This window comes from Chelonia mydas, chromosome 6 (genome assembly GCF_015237465.2).
Source record: "Chelonia mydas isolate rCheMyd1 chromosome 6, rCheMyd1.pri.v2, whole genome shotgun sequence".
Taxonomy (NCBI): Eukaryota; Metazoa; Chordata; order Testudines; family Cheloniidae; genus Chelonia; species Chelonia mydas.
In genome coordinates this window covers 72,181,232-72,196,925 of record NC_051246.2, presented here as the reverse complement: position 1 = coordinate 72,196,925, position 15,694 = coordinate 72,181,232, and the positions used below count along the sequence as shown (strand labels likewise).

At 45.4% G+C, this 15,694-nt stretch overlaps 1 protein-coding gene across 2 annotated transcripts in view; it reads right to left on the bottom strand.

The window, feature by feature from the left end:
• The window catches only part of LTK (leukocyte receptor tyrosine kinase), a 160,971-nt gene that overhangs the window by 52,997 nt on the left and 92,280 nt on the right, over window positions 1–15,694 (bottom strand). For both annotated transcript variants that reach the window (XM_043548470.1, XM_043548471.1), the window contains exons 9-10: window positions 13,977–14,143; window positions 6,174–6,268 (exon numbers count right to left, since the gene is read on the bottom strand). In XM_043548470.1, coding sequence (XP_043404405.1) covers window positions 6,174–6,268; window positions 13,977–14,143 — 262 coding nt within the window. The remainder of the gene's footprint in view (window positions 1–6,173; window positions 6,269–13,976; window positions 14,144–15,694) is intronic.

Below are 15,694 nucleotides of genomic sequence, written 5' to 3'. Positions count from 1 at the left end.
CCTGAGTTAAATTAATTATGAATCCAGAAGGTCAAGACCATTTTTCCAGCATAGCGTCTAGCATCCAGAGATGTACAATAAACTCAAGCACTTTAGCCAGAGCAAAGGAATGTAAATCAGTCCCCATAACACAGCCTCAGTCTGTGTCTCTGGCTGGATTTTTAGCAAGGTAGCATCCTAACAGCATGTCCTAGGGCAATTCTTCGTTTCCAAACAAACACCCTTTCCTCCTTTTCCAAACCTTCTGTCTCCTTTATGCTCGCCAGACCAAGAACTACATCCATTAGCCTCATTGAGCATCAGGCTGCTCCCATCAATTATTGCTACCGCTTAGAATGCCAGCATTTTATAGACTGCAGAGAAATGAATGCATAGGAGGGTATGTTCTATATACAGGAAGGTGCAAGCTCCAAAGGTCTGTGTTTCAGTCTATTCCATCTTCTGTCTGGTCCCCTACTCTGTGTGTGGGGGTGGGGGGGGAGGGGTTTATAAGCATATGGAACAGGGAAGGCCTCTGATCATGAGTTGCTAGATGACACTTTGGGGTATGTGTATGTAGGAGAGATCTGCAGAGCAATGGGCTCTCTGATCTCCATCACTCACTCCATGTTCAGATGAGGCTGCTTACTCGGAAATCTTCATTTCATCTGATTTGAATTGTTTTTACTTAAGGGATTAGGTCTTCCATGTCCCTTATGTAATTCTCAGGATCCCCCTCCCCACCAGTCATTCTGACTTCACCCTCCCCTACATATCCCACACTTTTCAGAGTAGCAGCCGTGTTAGTCCGTATTCGCAAAAAGAAAAGGAGTACTTGTGGCACCTTAGAGACTAACCAATTTATTTGAGCATAAGCTTTCGTGAGCTACAGCTCACTTCATCGGATGCATAAAGTGGAAAGTACAGTGAGGAGATTTTATATATACACAGAGACCATGAAAAAAATATATATTGTAAGGAGAGTGATCACTTAAGATGAGCTATTACCATCAGGAGAGTGGGGTGGAGGGAAAGAAAACCTTTTGAAGTGATAATCAAGGTGGGCCATTTCCAGCACATTTCCAGGAGTTAACAAGAATGTCTGAGGAACAGTGGGGGGGGGAGGGGAAGGAGGAAACAAGGGGAAATAGTTTCACTTAGTATAATGACTCAACCACTCCCAGTCTCTATTCAAGCCTAAGTTAATTGTATCCAATTTGAAAATTAATTCCAATTCAGTAGTCTCTCGTTGGAGTCTGTTTTCGATGTTTTTTTGTTGAAGGATACTCACTTTGAGATCAGAAACGAGTGACCAGAGAGATTGAAGTGTTCTCCGACTGGTTTATGAATGTTATAATTCTTGACAACTGATTTGTGTCCATTTATTCTTTTACGTAGAGACCCCACACTGCAGCCCTGGGGGCAGGTCTCCTGTTGGGAATCCCCGCAGACCGTGGGAGTCTTCTGGAGGCACAGAGATGAAGTGGCTCTCTCCTACACCTCCTTTCTCACAGCCCCTGCTGCAAACGTGGTGTTGGTAATGGGGAGAGGTAGTGGCCCAAATGGTGTATGGTCCCTTAGGGATCCCAGCCAGTGCAAAATGAAGTAACCGCCAAGCCTCTCTAACCTGTATTGCAGCAGCGGCAGAGAATCAGGAAGTAGAATCAGCTCCCCAACAGCCCCTTTGCTGATTTATTAAATTTCCAGTGAATGCTGGTACTAAATCAGCGAAATCATTGCATTCCCTTCTGTCCATCTCAAGAGCCAAGCATGGTGCCTCCACAGTCATTGTCCCCCACAGTGGGAGCCTGGAAATCAGGAACCGGACACCTGTCATACAGAGCTCCCCGGGACAGACCGGCCATGATAAAAACAAATCTTTTATGAAAGCACAAGTAAGGTCCAGCATTAAATCTAATCCTGCAGGCCAAGCCAACTCAGAGTCTGCTTTCACACATCAGGGACTGCAATCTTAATAAGAACAAGATACAGCGAAGCTCAGAGCGATGCACGGTAAGAGAGAAAAAGCAGAGAGCCTCTAAGCACTCAAGAGGGCAGTGATTGCTCAAGATACATTCTTTTAAGCATGTTGCAATATGAAATTTTCAAAGGTATTCAGGCATCTAACTATGCAGATATTGATTTCAATGGGAGCTGGGTGCCTAACCTGCCTAGGTGCTTTTGGTAATCCCAGTAGGTGCCTAGACACCTTTGAATATCTGGCCTTCTAGCCCAGTGGTTTTCAAACTGCAGGTCGCGACCCAGTGCTGGGTCACAGAATGTAAGGCACTGGGTCACGGCGGCTCTGGTCAGCACCACCGACTGGGCCGTTAAAAGTCCCATCAGCGGTGCTGCCCAGTTAAGGCAGGCTAGTCCCTACTTGTTCAGACACTGTGCTGCGCCTCCAGAAGCAGGTCTGGCTCCTAGGCAGGAGAGGGCACGGGGCACTGCGCACTGCCCCTGCCCTGAGCACCAGCTCCTGGCCAATGGGAGCTGTGGGGGCGGTGCCTTCAGGCAAGAGCCGTGCAGAGCTGCTTGTGCACTTCTGCCTAAGAGCCAGACCCGCTGCTGGCCACTTCCGGGGCGCAGTGCAGTCCGCAGTGACAGGACAGGCAGGAAGCCTGCCTTAGCACCTCCACTGTCACTGACTGGGAGCCACCTGAGGTAAGCCTGTGCCCCAACCCACTGTCCCAGCCCTGAGCCCCCCCAAACCCCTCACCCCCGGCCCCACTCCACAGCCCTCACCCCTGTATCCCAACCCTCTGTTGCAGCCCTGAGCCCCTCTCACACCCGAAACCCCTCATCCCCAGCTCCATTGGGTCATGGACATCAATTTTCTTCAACTGGGTTGTCAGAAAAAAAGTTTGAAAACCACTGCTCTAGCTAGTCAGCCAGTGCAGTGTCCCCTTTCCCTTTACGATACCTTCTCCCTCTCTCATAAAAATTGTGAGACTGAATCAGACCCCAGGTCCATCTCATCTAGTATCCTGGCTCCAGCAGTGCCCAGAACTACATGTTTCAGAGGTTGATTTATGCCCTGAAGCAGGAGGGTTTATATCCAAATTTCTGTGCTTATCTGTTTGTTGCTAATCCTTACTGGTGTTCCTTGAGCTGCTCTCAGTATCCACAGAAATAGACCATCTATTTTTCAAATCCCACTAGCCTCTTGGGCTCAGTGATGAGGGCTTTGAAGCCCCATTTGCCATTCCCAGCCCTTCCGCTCAGAGACAATTCCTTTAAAGCCAGTGCTGCATTCTGTAGAAGAGAGAGGACTGGAACTAATGAGGAAATTAGGCCTGGATCCACAAAGGGATTTACAAAAACAACAAGGAGTCTTTAAGGTGCCACCAGTCTCCTTGTTGTTTTTGTGGATACAGACTAATACAGCTACCCCCCCGTTACAAAGGGATTTAGGCATTGCAACACTGACCATTGCAACACCTAACTTGCTGATGCGTAGAAAATCACAGGAACACCACTGTACTCTACAAAGCCTGAATTAGGTGCTTATCTTTCAATCATGGTGGGGGGGCAGGCAGGAGGGGGAGACTTGGGAGTCCCTGAGTCCAGTCCCCCTGCCCTAATCACTTCCATTATTTAGTCAGTGGAACAGCTGCAACAGGAGAGTCTGAAGGAGCCCCACATCAGAATACTGCATTGCCCAGTGGTTAGAGCACTCTCCTCAGAGGTGGGAGATCCCTGTTCAAATCCTTTCTCCCCCTCAGGCAGAGATGGGGGGATTGAACCCATGTCTTCCACATCCCATGCGAGTGCTCTAAAAGTCATAAGGTAGGCACTGCTGCAGCTGGCTGGATTTTGAATGAGACCCAATTCAAAGGAGGGGTACTCAGGGGCCACCTACTGGATCAGGCTCCACATGCAAGTAAGGCAAGCAAACCTCTCTCTCCCCACAGTTCACAATTTGCTCTGAGGTCTAGGTGGGAGATAAGTATCCAGATTCCTGAGGTGAGGCAGCAGTATGCATGGTCAGACACAGAAATTTAAGAGCTGAGGGCACTTTTACCCAGAACATTTGGGCACCTACAGGGTTTGGTGGGAGACTTGTGGATTGCAGTGGAACTTAAAACTGAGATTTAGGCACCACCCAAGATTTAGGTGCCTAATATGGGGTTCAGGTGCCTAAGTATCTTTGTGGATTTGGGTATTAGTATTTACATCCTAACAAGGAGCAAATCCTGCCTGCCAGGCTGCCATGCTTCCTTCTTGCCTCCCTTCTGCAAAGAATGTAGTTCTCTCTGCTTGGATCTTAATTGGCTTCATTTGTGACATGTGAAGCCTCTCCTGGCCAGAGAGAAGTAATTTCATTACTGAAAACACAGCAGAGCTGCTGGGCTTCTCCGTGACCTAACTGAATTAAAGGGATGAGAAGATGAATAGAAGGCTGTTTTCAAAGGAAGAAAATGTCAACTCACAATGAGGATTCAAAGAACAGTGGTAAACCCGAGTCTTGTAAGAAACACAGTTTCTTCACTCTGTCCTTCCACTGCCTGAATCGTACCTTCCAGGCCAGATCCTCTGCAGCTATAAATGGCTGTAGCTCCATTCAAATCAATACTGATTTATGCCAGCTAAACATCTGGACCTACATGTTTAACATACCCACGCTTTTAGCTCCCAACATCATCTTTTTGCAGAAGAATGAGAAGAGAGGCTAGATCTGTGTCCCCTCCACATCTCACACTGAGACCGGAAATGAGATGGCACCTTTAGAAAACCTTCATCTCTTCTTCAATTATATTCCAAAGACACCAGAGAAATGTTTACAGACCAAACCCAAAATCCAGTCTACACCCACGTACCTTCAGCAGTTAGCAATGCAGAAATGTTGGAGTAGATGTATGGCCTCACTTGCAGAGCTGATGAGCACCTGCAGGTCCTGTTGAATTCAAACTGGAGGTCTAAGCGCTCAGCCCTTCAGAAAGTCATGCCCCGCGAAGCACAAAGAAGAGGACTGATAGCACTGACTTGAGCCAGGCACAGTGTGGGCAGATGCTGCGTATACTTCCCTTGCATAGTTCCGCTAACTCACCTCAGTCGCAAACTCAACCACCCCTGATCCCGCAGGCCCGAAGCCCTCCTGGGCAGAGAGACAGGCAATTGTGTGGAATGACGACAGACTCCTTGGTGATTTTGTGCTGTGCACAAATGGGGAGCAGGTTGAGACACCGTTATCACATTTTGCTTAGGATGCCAGCCAGGGTTTGGAAAAAGAACTATGTATTTTCCTTATGTTCTGTTTCTTTCACAAAGGTGCTAGTTTTTTCAGTGTTTAAAGAACTAAAGTCAGCTGCTGATGTTTCCAAGTGCTAGAGCAAGTGCTTCCTTGCCCTCCTTCCACATACCTGCTCTGCAGGCTGCAAATTAACCCCTTTGCGCACTTTAACCAACATCCTAACGTGTGAGCCCCACCAGAGTCCACTGGCACTTAGGGCCCACTTCATTCCTGAGGCCAATGAGGGTGGCTTCCTGTGTTTCCAGGCACTTGATTGGATTTCTAGGTAGAATACGTTGTAATAAGTTACAGGTATTTGTGGTATTCATTGCTTGATTGCTTGCATACTACCCATCCACCAGTGACATGTGAAGCCTCTCCTAGCCGGGAGGAGTAAACTCATTGTATCGGTAGTCATAATCTTAGCCCTTTTTGTCAAAGAGAGAAAGCATTTGTACTAGGGGGAGGAAATGATTTCTCAAGGTCCCGTTATTTTCCTACCCTCACACTCAAAGGCGATACATTACGGTGACCTTTCCACTAGTTGATTCAGACTAAATGTGACTCTGAAGTCTATCAATTTCCACAGCAGGTAGGTCAGAAGGGGTCACTAAAGAACAGTGCAATATGATCTTTCTACCTTTGAGCTAATTGCAAGGCCAGTGCTTCCAGTCAAGATGGGCAAAGGTCCCAAAATATGTGATCTGGGATATTGCAGGTTAGGGAAAAGAAAGAGCATTAAGAAGGCAGAGATACACTGGAAAATTGTGTAAATGAAGGAAATCTTCCGCAGGGAAGGAGCTGAGAGTCACTATGTCCAAATACTACAGCACAATAAGATGTAGCACAGATAATCCGAGTCCCCTCTGCAGGGAGACCATAACTTGCAAGGCCCGGATCAGCGGTATTCTGATTATCCTATATAAAGTATCTGAGAGGCTCAGAATGCTTTGTAACTCACCAACAGGGAAGCAGCCCACTCCAAAAGTAATATTGTCCATCGCAATGTCAGCTTGGGAATTCCAACCCCAGGTTGCTAAAAGCTGCAGGTGAAACCTTTGGAACAAGAGAAAGCTTTTAGAGACAGAGAGTGAAAGAGAGAAACAAACTCCCAAAACAGCCACCCCATAATGATAACATTCAGTCAGAGTATTTCTTCAGGAGAATGCAACAGTTCATGGGATGCTAAGCAGTATGCAACCTACAGACCAAGAGTGAGAGAGAGGTGAGGGAAGGGGACCAGTAAACTGCCCCATTTCAGTCACCACAAGACAAAAGGAAAATATCCATGCACAAAAGGCAAAAATTAAACCCAAAACCCCAATGATTTCCCCAGTATTTACAAAACAAGAGACAAACCCTGGGCCAGATCCTCAGATGGTGTAAATGAGGTGTGACAAAGTTCTTCCTCTGCCTTGGTGGGTCCTGTGCTTATTGGCAGATTTGCTCGCCTCAGAGGTTCACAGCAGCCCTCAGTTTGGCCACTTTCGTGGCTCAAATCTGCCGTTCACTCAGTTAGCCTCCTCACTGGTCAGCATGAGGAAAAGGAAGAATAATCCCCGCAGTCTCTGCTGATCCACCTAGTGGATCGGGGAACAGGCCAGAGACCTTCCCCCCTGGTGGAACCCAGAGTCCAGGTCAACTCCTCCGGTATCAAGTAAGGAGTTGGGGGAATGGAGGGATGGGGGGAACCTGGGTCCACCCTCTACTCCGGGTTCCAGCCGAGGGCCCTGTGGATTGCAGCTGTCTACAGTGGCTCCTGGAACAGCTGTGTGACAGCTACAACTCCCTGGGCTACTTCCCCATGGCCTCCTCCCAACACCTTCTTTATTCTCACCATAGGACCTTCCTCCTGATGTCTGATAACACTTGTGCTTCTCAGTCTTCCAATAGCATGCCTTCGCACTCTCAGCTTCTTGTACGTGCATTACAAACTGAACTGAGCTCCTTTTTAAAGCCAGGCGCCCTGATTAGCCTGCCTTAATTGATTCTAGCAGCTTCTTGATTGGCTGCAGGTGTTCTAATCAGCCTGTCTGCCTTAATTGTTTCCAGAAAGTTCCTGGTTGTTCTGGAATCTTCCCTGTTACCTTACCCAAGGAAAAGGGACCTACTTAACCTGGGACTAATATAGCTGCCTTCTATCACTCTCCTGTAGCCATCTGGCCTGACCCTGTCACAGAGGTGAATCAAAAGAGCTACACCAATGTACACCAGATGAGGGACTGGCTCCTGAGAAGTTTAGCAGTAGCTCCCCAGCATCTTCACTTTGCTGGTGTCTTGCCCTTCTTAGGTTTGCTCAGCAGGAGTCATACGTTAACTAGCTTAGCTAGGCGGGTGCCAGGAAGAAAATGTGTGCATGAAGACATCACGTCACACACTCTGAATTCAGTAGAGGGAAAAATATGCTGTGGGGTCCCTTCCTAATGGATGAAGCTGAACTGTTTTTGATTTACCATCATAAATAAATAGATGTCTGACATCTAAATACGTTTGGATCTCATTTAAAACACATGGGGAGAACCTCAGTTACTGCCACTGGTGAAACTCCATCATGATTTATGGGAGATGGAGCACTGACATGCAGAGTATGCTGTTTAAATATATTCACTGTACAGTTTGGGAACAGTCTTGTTCTAAATGAGAGGCAATTGAAATACATATACCTGCCAAACATTGGCCCAGATCACAGATGATGTAATGTGGTGTAGCTCCACGGAAATCCTTAGGTCTACCCTGCTTTATACTAGCTGAGGAGCTGGTCCATTATGTTTAAGTGAAAAAATTCACAACTACAGGAGTTGGACCCATACAGGAAGAACATTTGCTGGTTCAGCATTAGTGTACTATAAATTCAGGGCCCTGTCAAATTTCACAGCCCTGGAGCCAGAGAATCAGCAGAGGAATTTGCCATTTGAGCCAGTTGCTGCAGAAACCCTCCTTGTAAACACACTGTTCCTGCTTACTAGGACAGTTTTGCTGACTACTGCAATCAAAGACTTTTTGGGCTCCTTGCCTGCCTCTCTTGTTTTCTGCCTAGCCATCTCTCCCCACAGAACGGGGATTTCTATCTGGTTTTAGTGGGTGTGCAGCGTAGTTACGAGAACCAGAAGGAGTTTTATAGATAGTGAAGCTTCTGATCAAGACATTGAGCACTGAACCTTCTAGGCTGTAATTCTCCTCTCCCCATTCAAGGTAAGAAATAATCAACTAGGAAGCTGAACTTGCCAAGAACTACTTACATGCTCCACATAGCCTGCCCTCAGCTACCTAGTACTCCTTCCTTCTGGCCTCCACCAGCTTCTGCCTTTTTACCTGCTTTCACTTCTCACAGGCTTGATTATCTGGGTCTAAGTTCACACTGCTCCTTCCTGTTTCCTGTCTTCTCCTATTCTACCCATACCCATGGCTATTCCGCCTCCTGGGAGCCAGGAACTCTACCCAACAGCAGAAGGAGGAGGTTAGAGGTCTCCCTGAAGAAGACAGAAGGGGCATGGCACTTTGGCCCAGAATTCCACAGCAAGGACCCTTTGAAACACAACAATACTGGATCCTGCATTAAAGTGGAAAGATGGCAGCAGCCAGAAATGCATCAAAAAGCAATTCAAAGACAGAGATTTCTATTTAATTACAATGAACAACACTACCTATCATGTTGTTATAGATGGGGCTGGTAGCACCACTTATTATTAAGGTTGCCTGATACTTCCCATTATAAGCCCCTGCTTTTAGTTGTTTATAACTTTACCAAATTTTAGCCATTTGGGCTGAAATTTTCCACGCAGGGTGTCTGCCTCAGGCTGATCATTGATCATTATTATTTTTGATATCATTATTATTAAACTTCAGCCAAAACGGCTCCACCATTTCTGAGAATGAGGCTGAGGAAAAATACATTGCCTTGCCCATGTTAAAAAGTTCTGAAGACACTCTCCAGAACCCCCATGCTTTGGAGCAAGGACGTGAAATTTGGCAGGAGAGTGGCCTTTGTATCAAGGATTTGCCTTTTGCCATCCCTGTGAAAATCTGCTCAAATTTGGCCAAGTTATAAGGTTTCAAAAACTGCAATTTGCATGTGGTCAGTAGAAACTTCTTAGAGTTTAACAGCAAAAATCTCCAAAGATTTCATCTATATTTGGCATACAACAGCCCGCGGATGAGCAGGCTGTTCCCTGTAATTGCTACTATGAGCTTCTATGGGTTGAGCCAGGTCCAGGCACCTCAGCTAACAGCAGGAGTCTGTCTTTCCTGTGCTATACATGCAAATAAGAGGATGGATGAGGAAATGGCCTGATTCAAATGCAGGGGGGACAACATACAGATCTGTGGGGTGAAGGGAGTAGACTGGGATATGGAACTTGGGGTGGGAGAGACTGGGGCTGGAGGCTGACATGGAGGGAGAGGGAAACTGGGAGTTGGGATGTAGGAGAAACTAGGACAGGGCGGGCAAGGAGACTAGGACTGAAAGCCAGGAAGGGAAACTGGGGGTTCAGAGTGGATTAGAAGCCAGTGAGAGAGGACTGAGATCGACCAAGGAGCTGGGGGTGGGAGACTGGGGCTGGTTGGACAGTGAGAGTTAGACTGAGAACTAGTGGGGCAGGGAAGTGAGGTGTGGGAGGGGAAGTAGATCTGTCTGTGAATTGCTTTTTGATGCATTTTTGGCTGCTGCCATCTTTCCACTTTAATGCAGGATCCAGTATTGTTGTGCCTCAAAGGATCCTTGCTGTGGAATTCTGTAACAGTCTTCAAGTACGTAAAAGGTTGTTACAAGCAGGAGAGAGAAAAATAATTTTTCTTAACCTCTGAGGATAGGACAAGAAGCAATGGCCTTAAATTGCAGCAAGGGAGGTTTAGGTTGGACATTAGAAAAAACTTCCTAGCTGTCAGGGTGGTTAAGCACTGGAATAAATTGCCTAGGGAGATTGTGGAATCTCCATCAATGGGGATTTTTAGGAGCAGGTTGGACAAACACCTGTCAGGGATGGTCTAGATAATGCTTAGTCCTGCTTTGAGTGCAGGGGACTGGACTAGATGACCTCTCAAGGTCCCTTCCAGTCCTATGATTCTAAGAACCTAGCATGTTGTGGGAGAACTGGGCCTAGTTGAGGAAAGAGAGTGGGATAAGGAGCCAGGGGAACACTGATATTGGAGGATGAGACTGGGAGAGAAACCTGAGGAGTGGAAGTGAAGAGAATGGAACTGGGATGAGGAGCCAAGAGTATGGGAGAAAAAGGAATGGGACAGGGACAGATTGTAGGGGATGGGGCAGAAGGAGCCAGGCTTGGGGGGGGGGGGGAACAGGCAAAAAGGTCATTGTCCACTACAGCACATTCCCCTCCAGAGCCTGGAATGGAACCTAAGATTCCTGAGTCTTACCATAGCTCTGTTGTCAGCAAATATATTTGAAACCCACTAGTAACATGTCCCATCCCCTCCTAGTGTGGTCCACACAGAGGATGACAACCTACTAACTGTTTTCAGTTATTCCCTTAGTTTAAGTAGCAGAGGTCTGTGCAGTGGATATAAAGGTTCCAACCTTGCTGATGACCCTTGTGGATGTCAATATGATGCCACATGATGAAATATCTGTTTTTTCAGTTTGCTTTTTTAAAAACCTAGTAATTACACACGAGACACTATCTTAAACAACACTAACAAGGTTGTAAAGTCAAATACTCAAAATTAAGGAAAAGACAGAATTAATGCATCGCCTGGGCAACCTTAATTTGGCCCCCTTTTGTGTTACAAACACTCTAATTACATGCTTACATACTATAATTTCCACAGGATCCCTGCCTTATCTGTGCACAAGATGGACTGTATACTGGGGATGAATCAAGGTTGTGTAGTAAAGGAGGCCATTGTCTGTAGGACACCTGATGTCTTTGTTGGAAGGGGTGTAGTGAATGAAGCAAGGAATTGCAGGAAGAGAAAGGATGATCTCATGGGTAAGGCAGTTGAATACTGCTCTGGAGAACTGGATTCTATCCCTGCTTATGCCACAGGCTTCCCTATGTGATGTTGGGCAAGTCACTTGAACCAAACTTTTCACATATGGTCAATAATTGTGTGGTCCTCATCTGGGTTATTGACTTGATATACCCACGGTCTGATTTGCAGAAGTGCTGAGCACTAATAAATGAAGTCCTTGGGAGCTGTGCTTTTAATATCTAAAGTGCTTTAATAATGCCATGTACTTGAAAAACCAGGCCATGGGCATCTCAGATTTGGCACTGAAAATTAGTGGATAATTTTGACCTCAATCTCTCTGTGCCTTGTCTGTGAAATGGGGATAATACCATCCCCTCACCTCACAAGGTGTTGTGAAAATAAATTAATGTTTGTGAAGCCCTCAGATACTACAGTGATGAGTGCCACAGAAATGCATAAGTTAGTTAATAATTCTGTCTTCACAGCAGGGTTGGACGGGTGTGCAGTAAATAAAGTCTGGCACCACAAATTGAACAATGAGAATAAAACAACATATTGAATAGCTGCTCATTAAGTGAGCACCATCCATCCTGTGCACTAAATGAGGCAGGGGTACTGTGGAAAAATAGCATGTAACCATGTTATTAAAGACTATTTAATATTATTTGCAGGAGTGGGTGGGTGAAATTCTGTGGCCTGCGTTGTGCAGGAGGTCAGACTAGATGATCATAATGGTCCCTTCTGACCTTAGTATCTGTGAATCTATATCATAATGCATACTCACAAGGGGGCCAAATTAAGTTTGCACAGGCAACCTTAATTGTGGCATTTCTTAACTTTTGAGTTCTTGACTTTGCAATCTTAATAACGTTAGTTTAAGGAGGTTTTTTGTGTGTAATATTATGTATCATTCCATATCTCCCTCATTTTCTGAACATTTTCCCATGTATCTCCCCCAGACTGTCCATTTTTTTTCAAAATTCAGCACTGCCATGATGCAGAAACCAAGGACCCTGGGCACAGAAGTTAGGATCTGCTTGTTGCAGAATACACAATGTCTTAACTATATCTGGACAGCCCTTGGAATTCCTTTCCGGGATTCCAAACAATTAGTGCCAAGTAGGAGTTCCTTGCAGGATGTTTCATTCTAAATCAATTCATTGGTTACATTAATAAACTTTTACATGATCAGAACTAAAGAGCTGCAAACTGACAAGGTTCCATACTGCTTCTCAACATCACTCCCAAGCATTAGGCATATTGCCAGCATGAGGATCCACCCTATATTTAAGTATAGGTCGGGACAAAGATGTGCACTATGGTCTAAGGGTTGGAAAACCTGAGACTCCTATATTAAAAACTAGAGATGGGGTTGAACAAAAATCCTGGATCTGAATTTTACTGGAGTTTGGATCATTTGTAAACTTTGTAACTGGTCTGTATTTCAAGCTGAGCCAAACCCCTAGATACTTGAACTCTGGGAAGGTTTGGATCTGGATCCTTGCGCCCATTTCTGTTACATGGAGTCCCCTTTTTTCTTGACAATGATGTTTCAAAGTCGTTAGTTGTTGTAAATATTAAATGGGATATTTCCTTTCATTGTACTGTTTAATAATTAAAATGGAAGCTAATTTTTTTTGTCAGAAATGTCATTTGGGTGAGGCTCTGCTGAGGAAGACTCAAAAACAGAAGAGTGAAATTTAAAACCTCTCTCTCTGCACAAAACAATAAGCTGCCAATATATTCCTCCTGGTTTGAAATTGACTGAGGCTGAGAGGGGGATGAGGGAAGTCTGATTAAAAAAAAACCACTTGGTTTGAGATTTTATAGACTTTAAAACTTGACTCCATAGAACAACAAATAAACATTAGCCCCATCTGTACAAAGGGTGAACACGAACGTACACAAGCAGTATTGTGCATGCCTGTCTTAGACACTTGACGTTTCCAATCCACATGCACACAGTGATGCTGCACACAAGCATCCATGCGCATGCAAATCACTGACACGTGCATGCCGCCCATTGAGTGTTGTGCTGAGCTAAGTTGGGGGGTGTGCATTAGTAGATGTGCATGTGTGTGGTCTTTTGAAAATCTGGGTATTTTTCATTTTAGAAAACAGACCTTTCCTTAACATATTAATTTTGCATCCATTCTCAGTTAATCTCAAACAGCAATGGACACACAAAAGTCCATTCAAGCAGTTAGAAAGATGGGGGTAATTTGAATGATGTGCTGAATCCACAGAACAGATAGAGATGAATTATGTTCTAAGGATCTAATGATATTTATTCACATACCTACGTAACTGATTCAGCCATTCACAATCCAGAATTTATTAATAGCATTTTATGGATCATTTTGTTTACCACACCCTCAGTCAAAATCCTACCTTTTCCCGACACTTTGCATGTCATAAGAACTAACTGTAAAGTTAACACAGTGTTCCATAATGCAGCCTAGCTAATGCAGCCAACGCAAAACAACATTTCAGCTTGAACAGACAGTAAATCTAGGCTCTGATCCAAAGCTCACTGAAATCACCGGGAAGAATCTCGCTGACTGCAATAGGCATTTGATCAGGCCCCTCCTTATTTTATTCATTGCCCCTCTTTGGTATTATAAAAGGACCAGGGGCAGTTCTATATGTCACCATGAGGTGGCGATAGGAATGCTGTATCCAGGAGAGCAATGATTTAAGAGGATGTATTCCAACAACCATACCTACAAAACCCCAGTATATGTGACTGTAGGGGAGGCATTGGAAGAAGTCAAGAATGCAAACCATGTTCCACAACAGTCCAGCAGACAAATTTGTTAACCAATGGCATTCTTACTTGTTCTGGAGCACTGGCATTTGCAGTGTAATGAGAAACCAGCGGTCGCTCCAGCTCCCTGTTCTTTCCCACACCAGAGGGGAGATACTGACTCCACCTGTCTCTTCCTGGACAGAGAACGAGATGGTGCCATTGTAACTGCCAAAAATATGCACTGAAAATTGGATCTGGAATAAAATAAGAGGAAAATAATGGCATCCTGTGGTGAAAGGAGGGTGGCAATTGAAAGGATGGATTGTCTTTAATAACCATGCAAACCAGCCTTTAAAATGGGAATCTTTATAGTTCATGTCATCTTCTGGCCTTGGCCCCTCTCCAGGATGGGTTCCAGACTGTTGTGTTTGGATCCAGCTGCTGAATCCCATGTGCTTCTAAGCCCTGCTGGGTCTGGGCAGCGACTGATCACTGTTTCTAGCTCTGAGTCTCTCAAGCGCACTCCCAGATGCAGTCCCCATATCTGACACTCTTCAAGGGCAATGGGACCCCACAGTCTGGCTGCCTGGAGCCCAGAACTAGTGCCCCAGCCTTCCCAAGCCCCCCGTTGCTTGGAGATGTTCTCTCAGACACTACCTCACTATGGGAGCTCTGGTTTCCCAATTACACCCCTCAGGCACAACATGGCAGTAAGATAAGGAAACAGGCTTAACAAAAGAATTTCTTAACCACAGACACTTTTATTCTTAAACAGCACTAGGACTACAGATCTTAGGAAAACTAACTCCCAAATGCATTCTCCCTCAATATGCTGACCACCACAGTGAGTGCTAGGCTGGGTCTCAGTCCTTAGTCCAGATAGCTCCCCAGGCCTGCAGTGATGGAATGCCCCCACTCAAGAAGCAGCTCCCTTAAATAAATTCTCTCCTCTTTAGTCATGTGGTTAGGCCAGGCAACTGCAGCTCTTCCAGTCATGTGCTTAGACTGGGCGACCCCAACCCCCTCCTCAGAGACAGGTTTCTGCTAGAGTCAATTCAAAGTCAATGGCCCCTGTAGGCAACAAACCTATGGTTTCACTAGGGAAGATTGATTCAGAATTGATAGCCCTTGATGGCTTTCTCCTTGCTAGTCTTTTGAGGTGTCCCAACTCCCTGGCATAAGCACCCAGTATCGAGAATAGACTGTTCTTAAGAACATAAGAACGGCCATAGTGGGTCAGACCAAAGGTCCATCTAGCTCAGTATCCTGTCTTCCGACAGTGGCCAATTCCAGGTGCTTCAGAGGAAATGAACAGAACAGGTAATCATCAAATGATTGTCAGGATTTGACTGGTTTTCAACACCATCTGGATGTCTTAACCCAAGATGGAGGTTACAATGCAAAGTTAAGGTTACAAGGAAGATTACAATAAAAAATGGCGCTCCCAAAACAATATGAGTTTACAGTTTGACAAAGACATACCCCCAGTCTCTCCCCCATCATTGAAGGGGAATGGAGAAGGGGTACTCAAGGAACCTTCTCACACCTCCTCACAAGATAGAGGATCTGCTATTGTGTTTGCATCCCCTTTGACATGAACCACCTCCATATCATAATCATGGATGCCAGACTCTATTTTAGCAATTTGGCACTAAAGCCCGTCCCTTGGGAAACATGGTCCTTCCAAGTCTCATTAAAGATACTATATATGTCAAGGCAAATTCCTTCATCCCATATGTTCATACAGTAAATATCTCAATAACCAAACTAACATATAGTATTCATCCAACATCACAGAGCAGTTC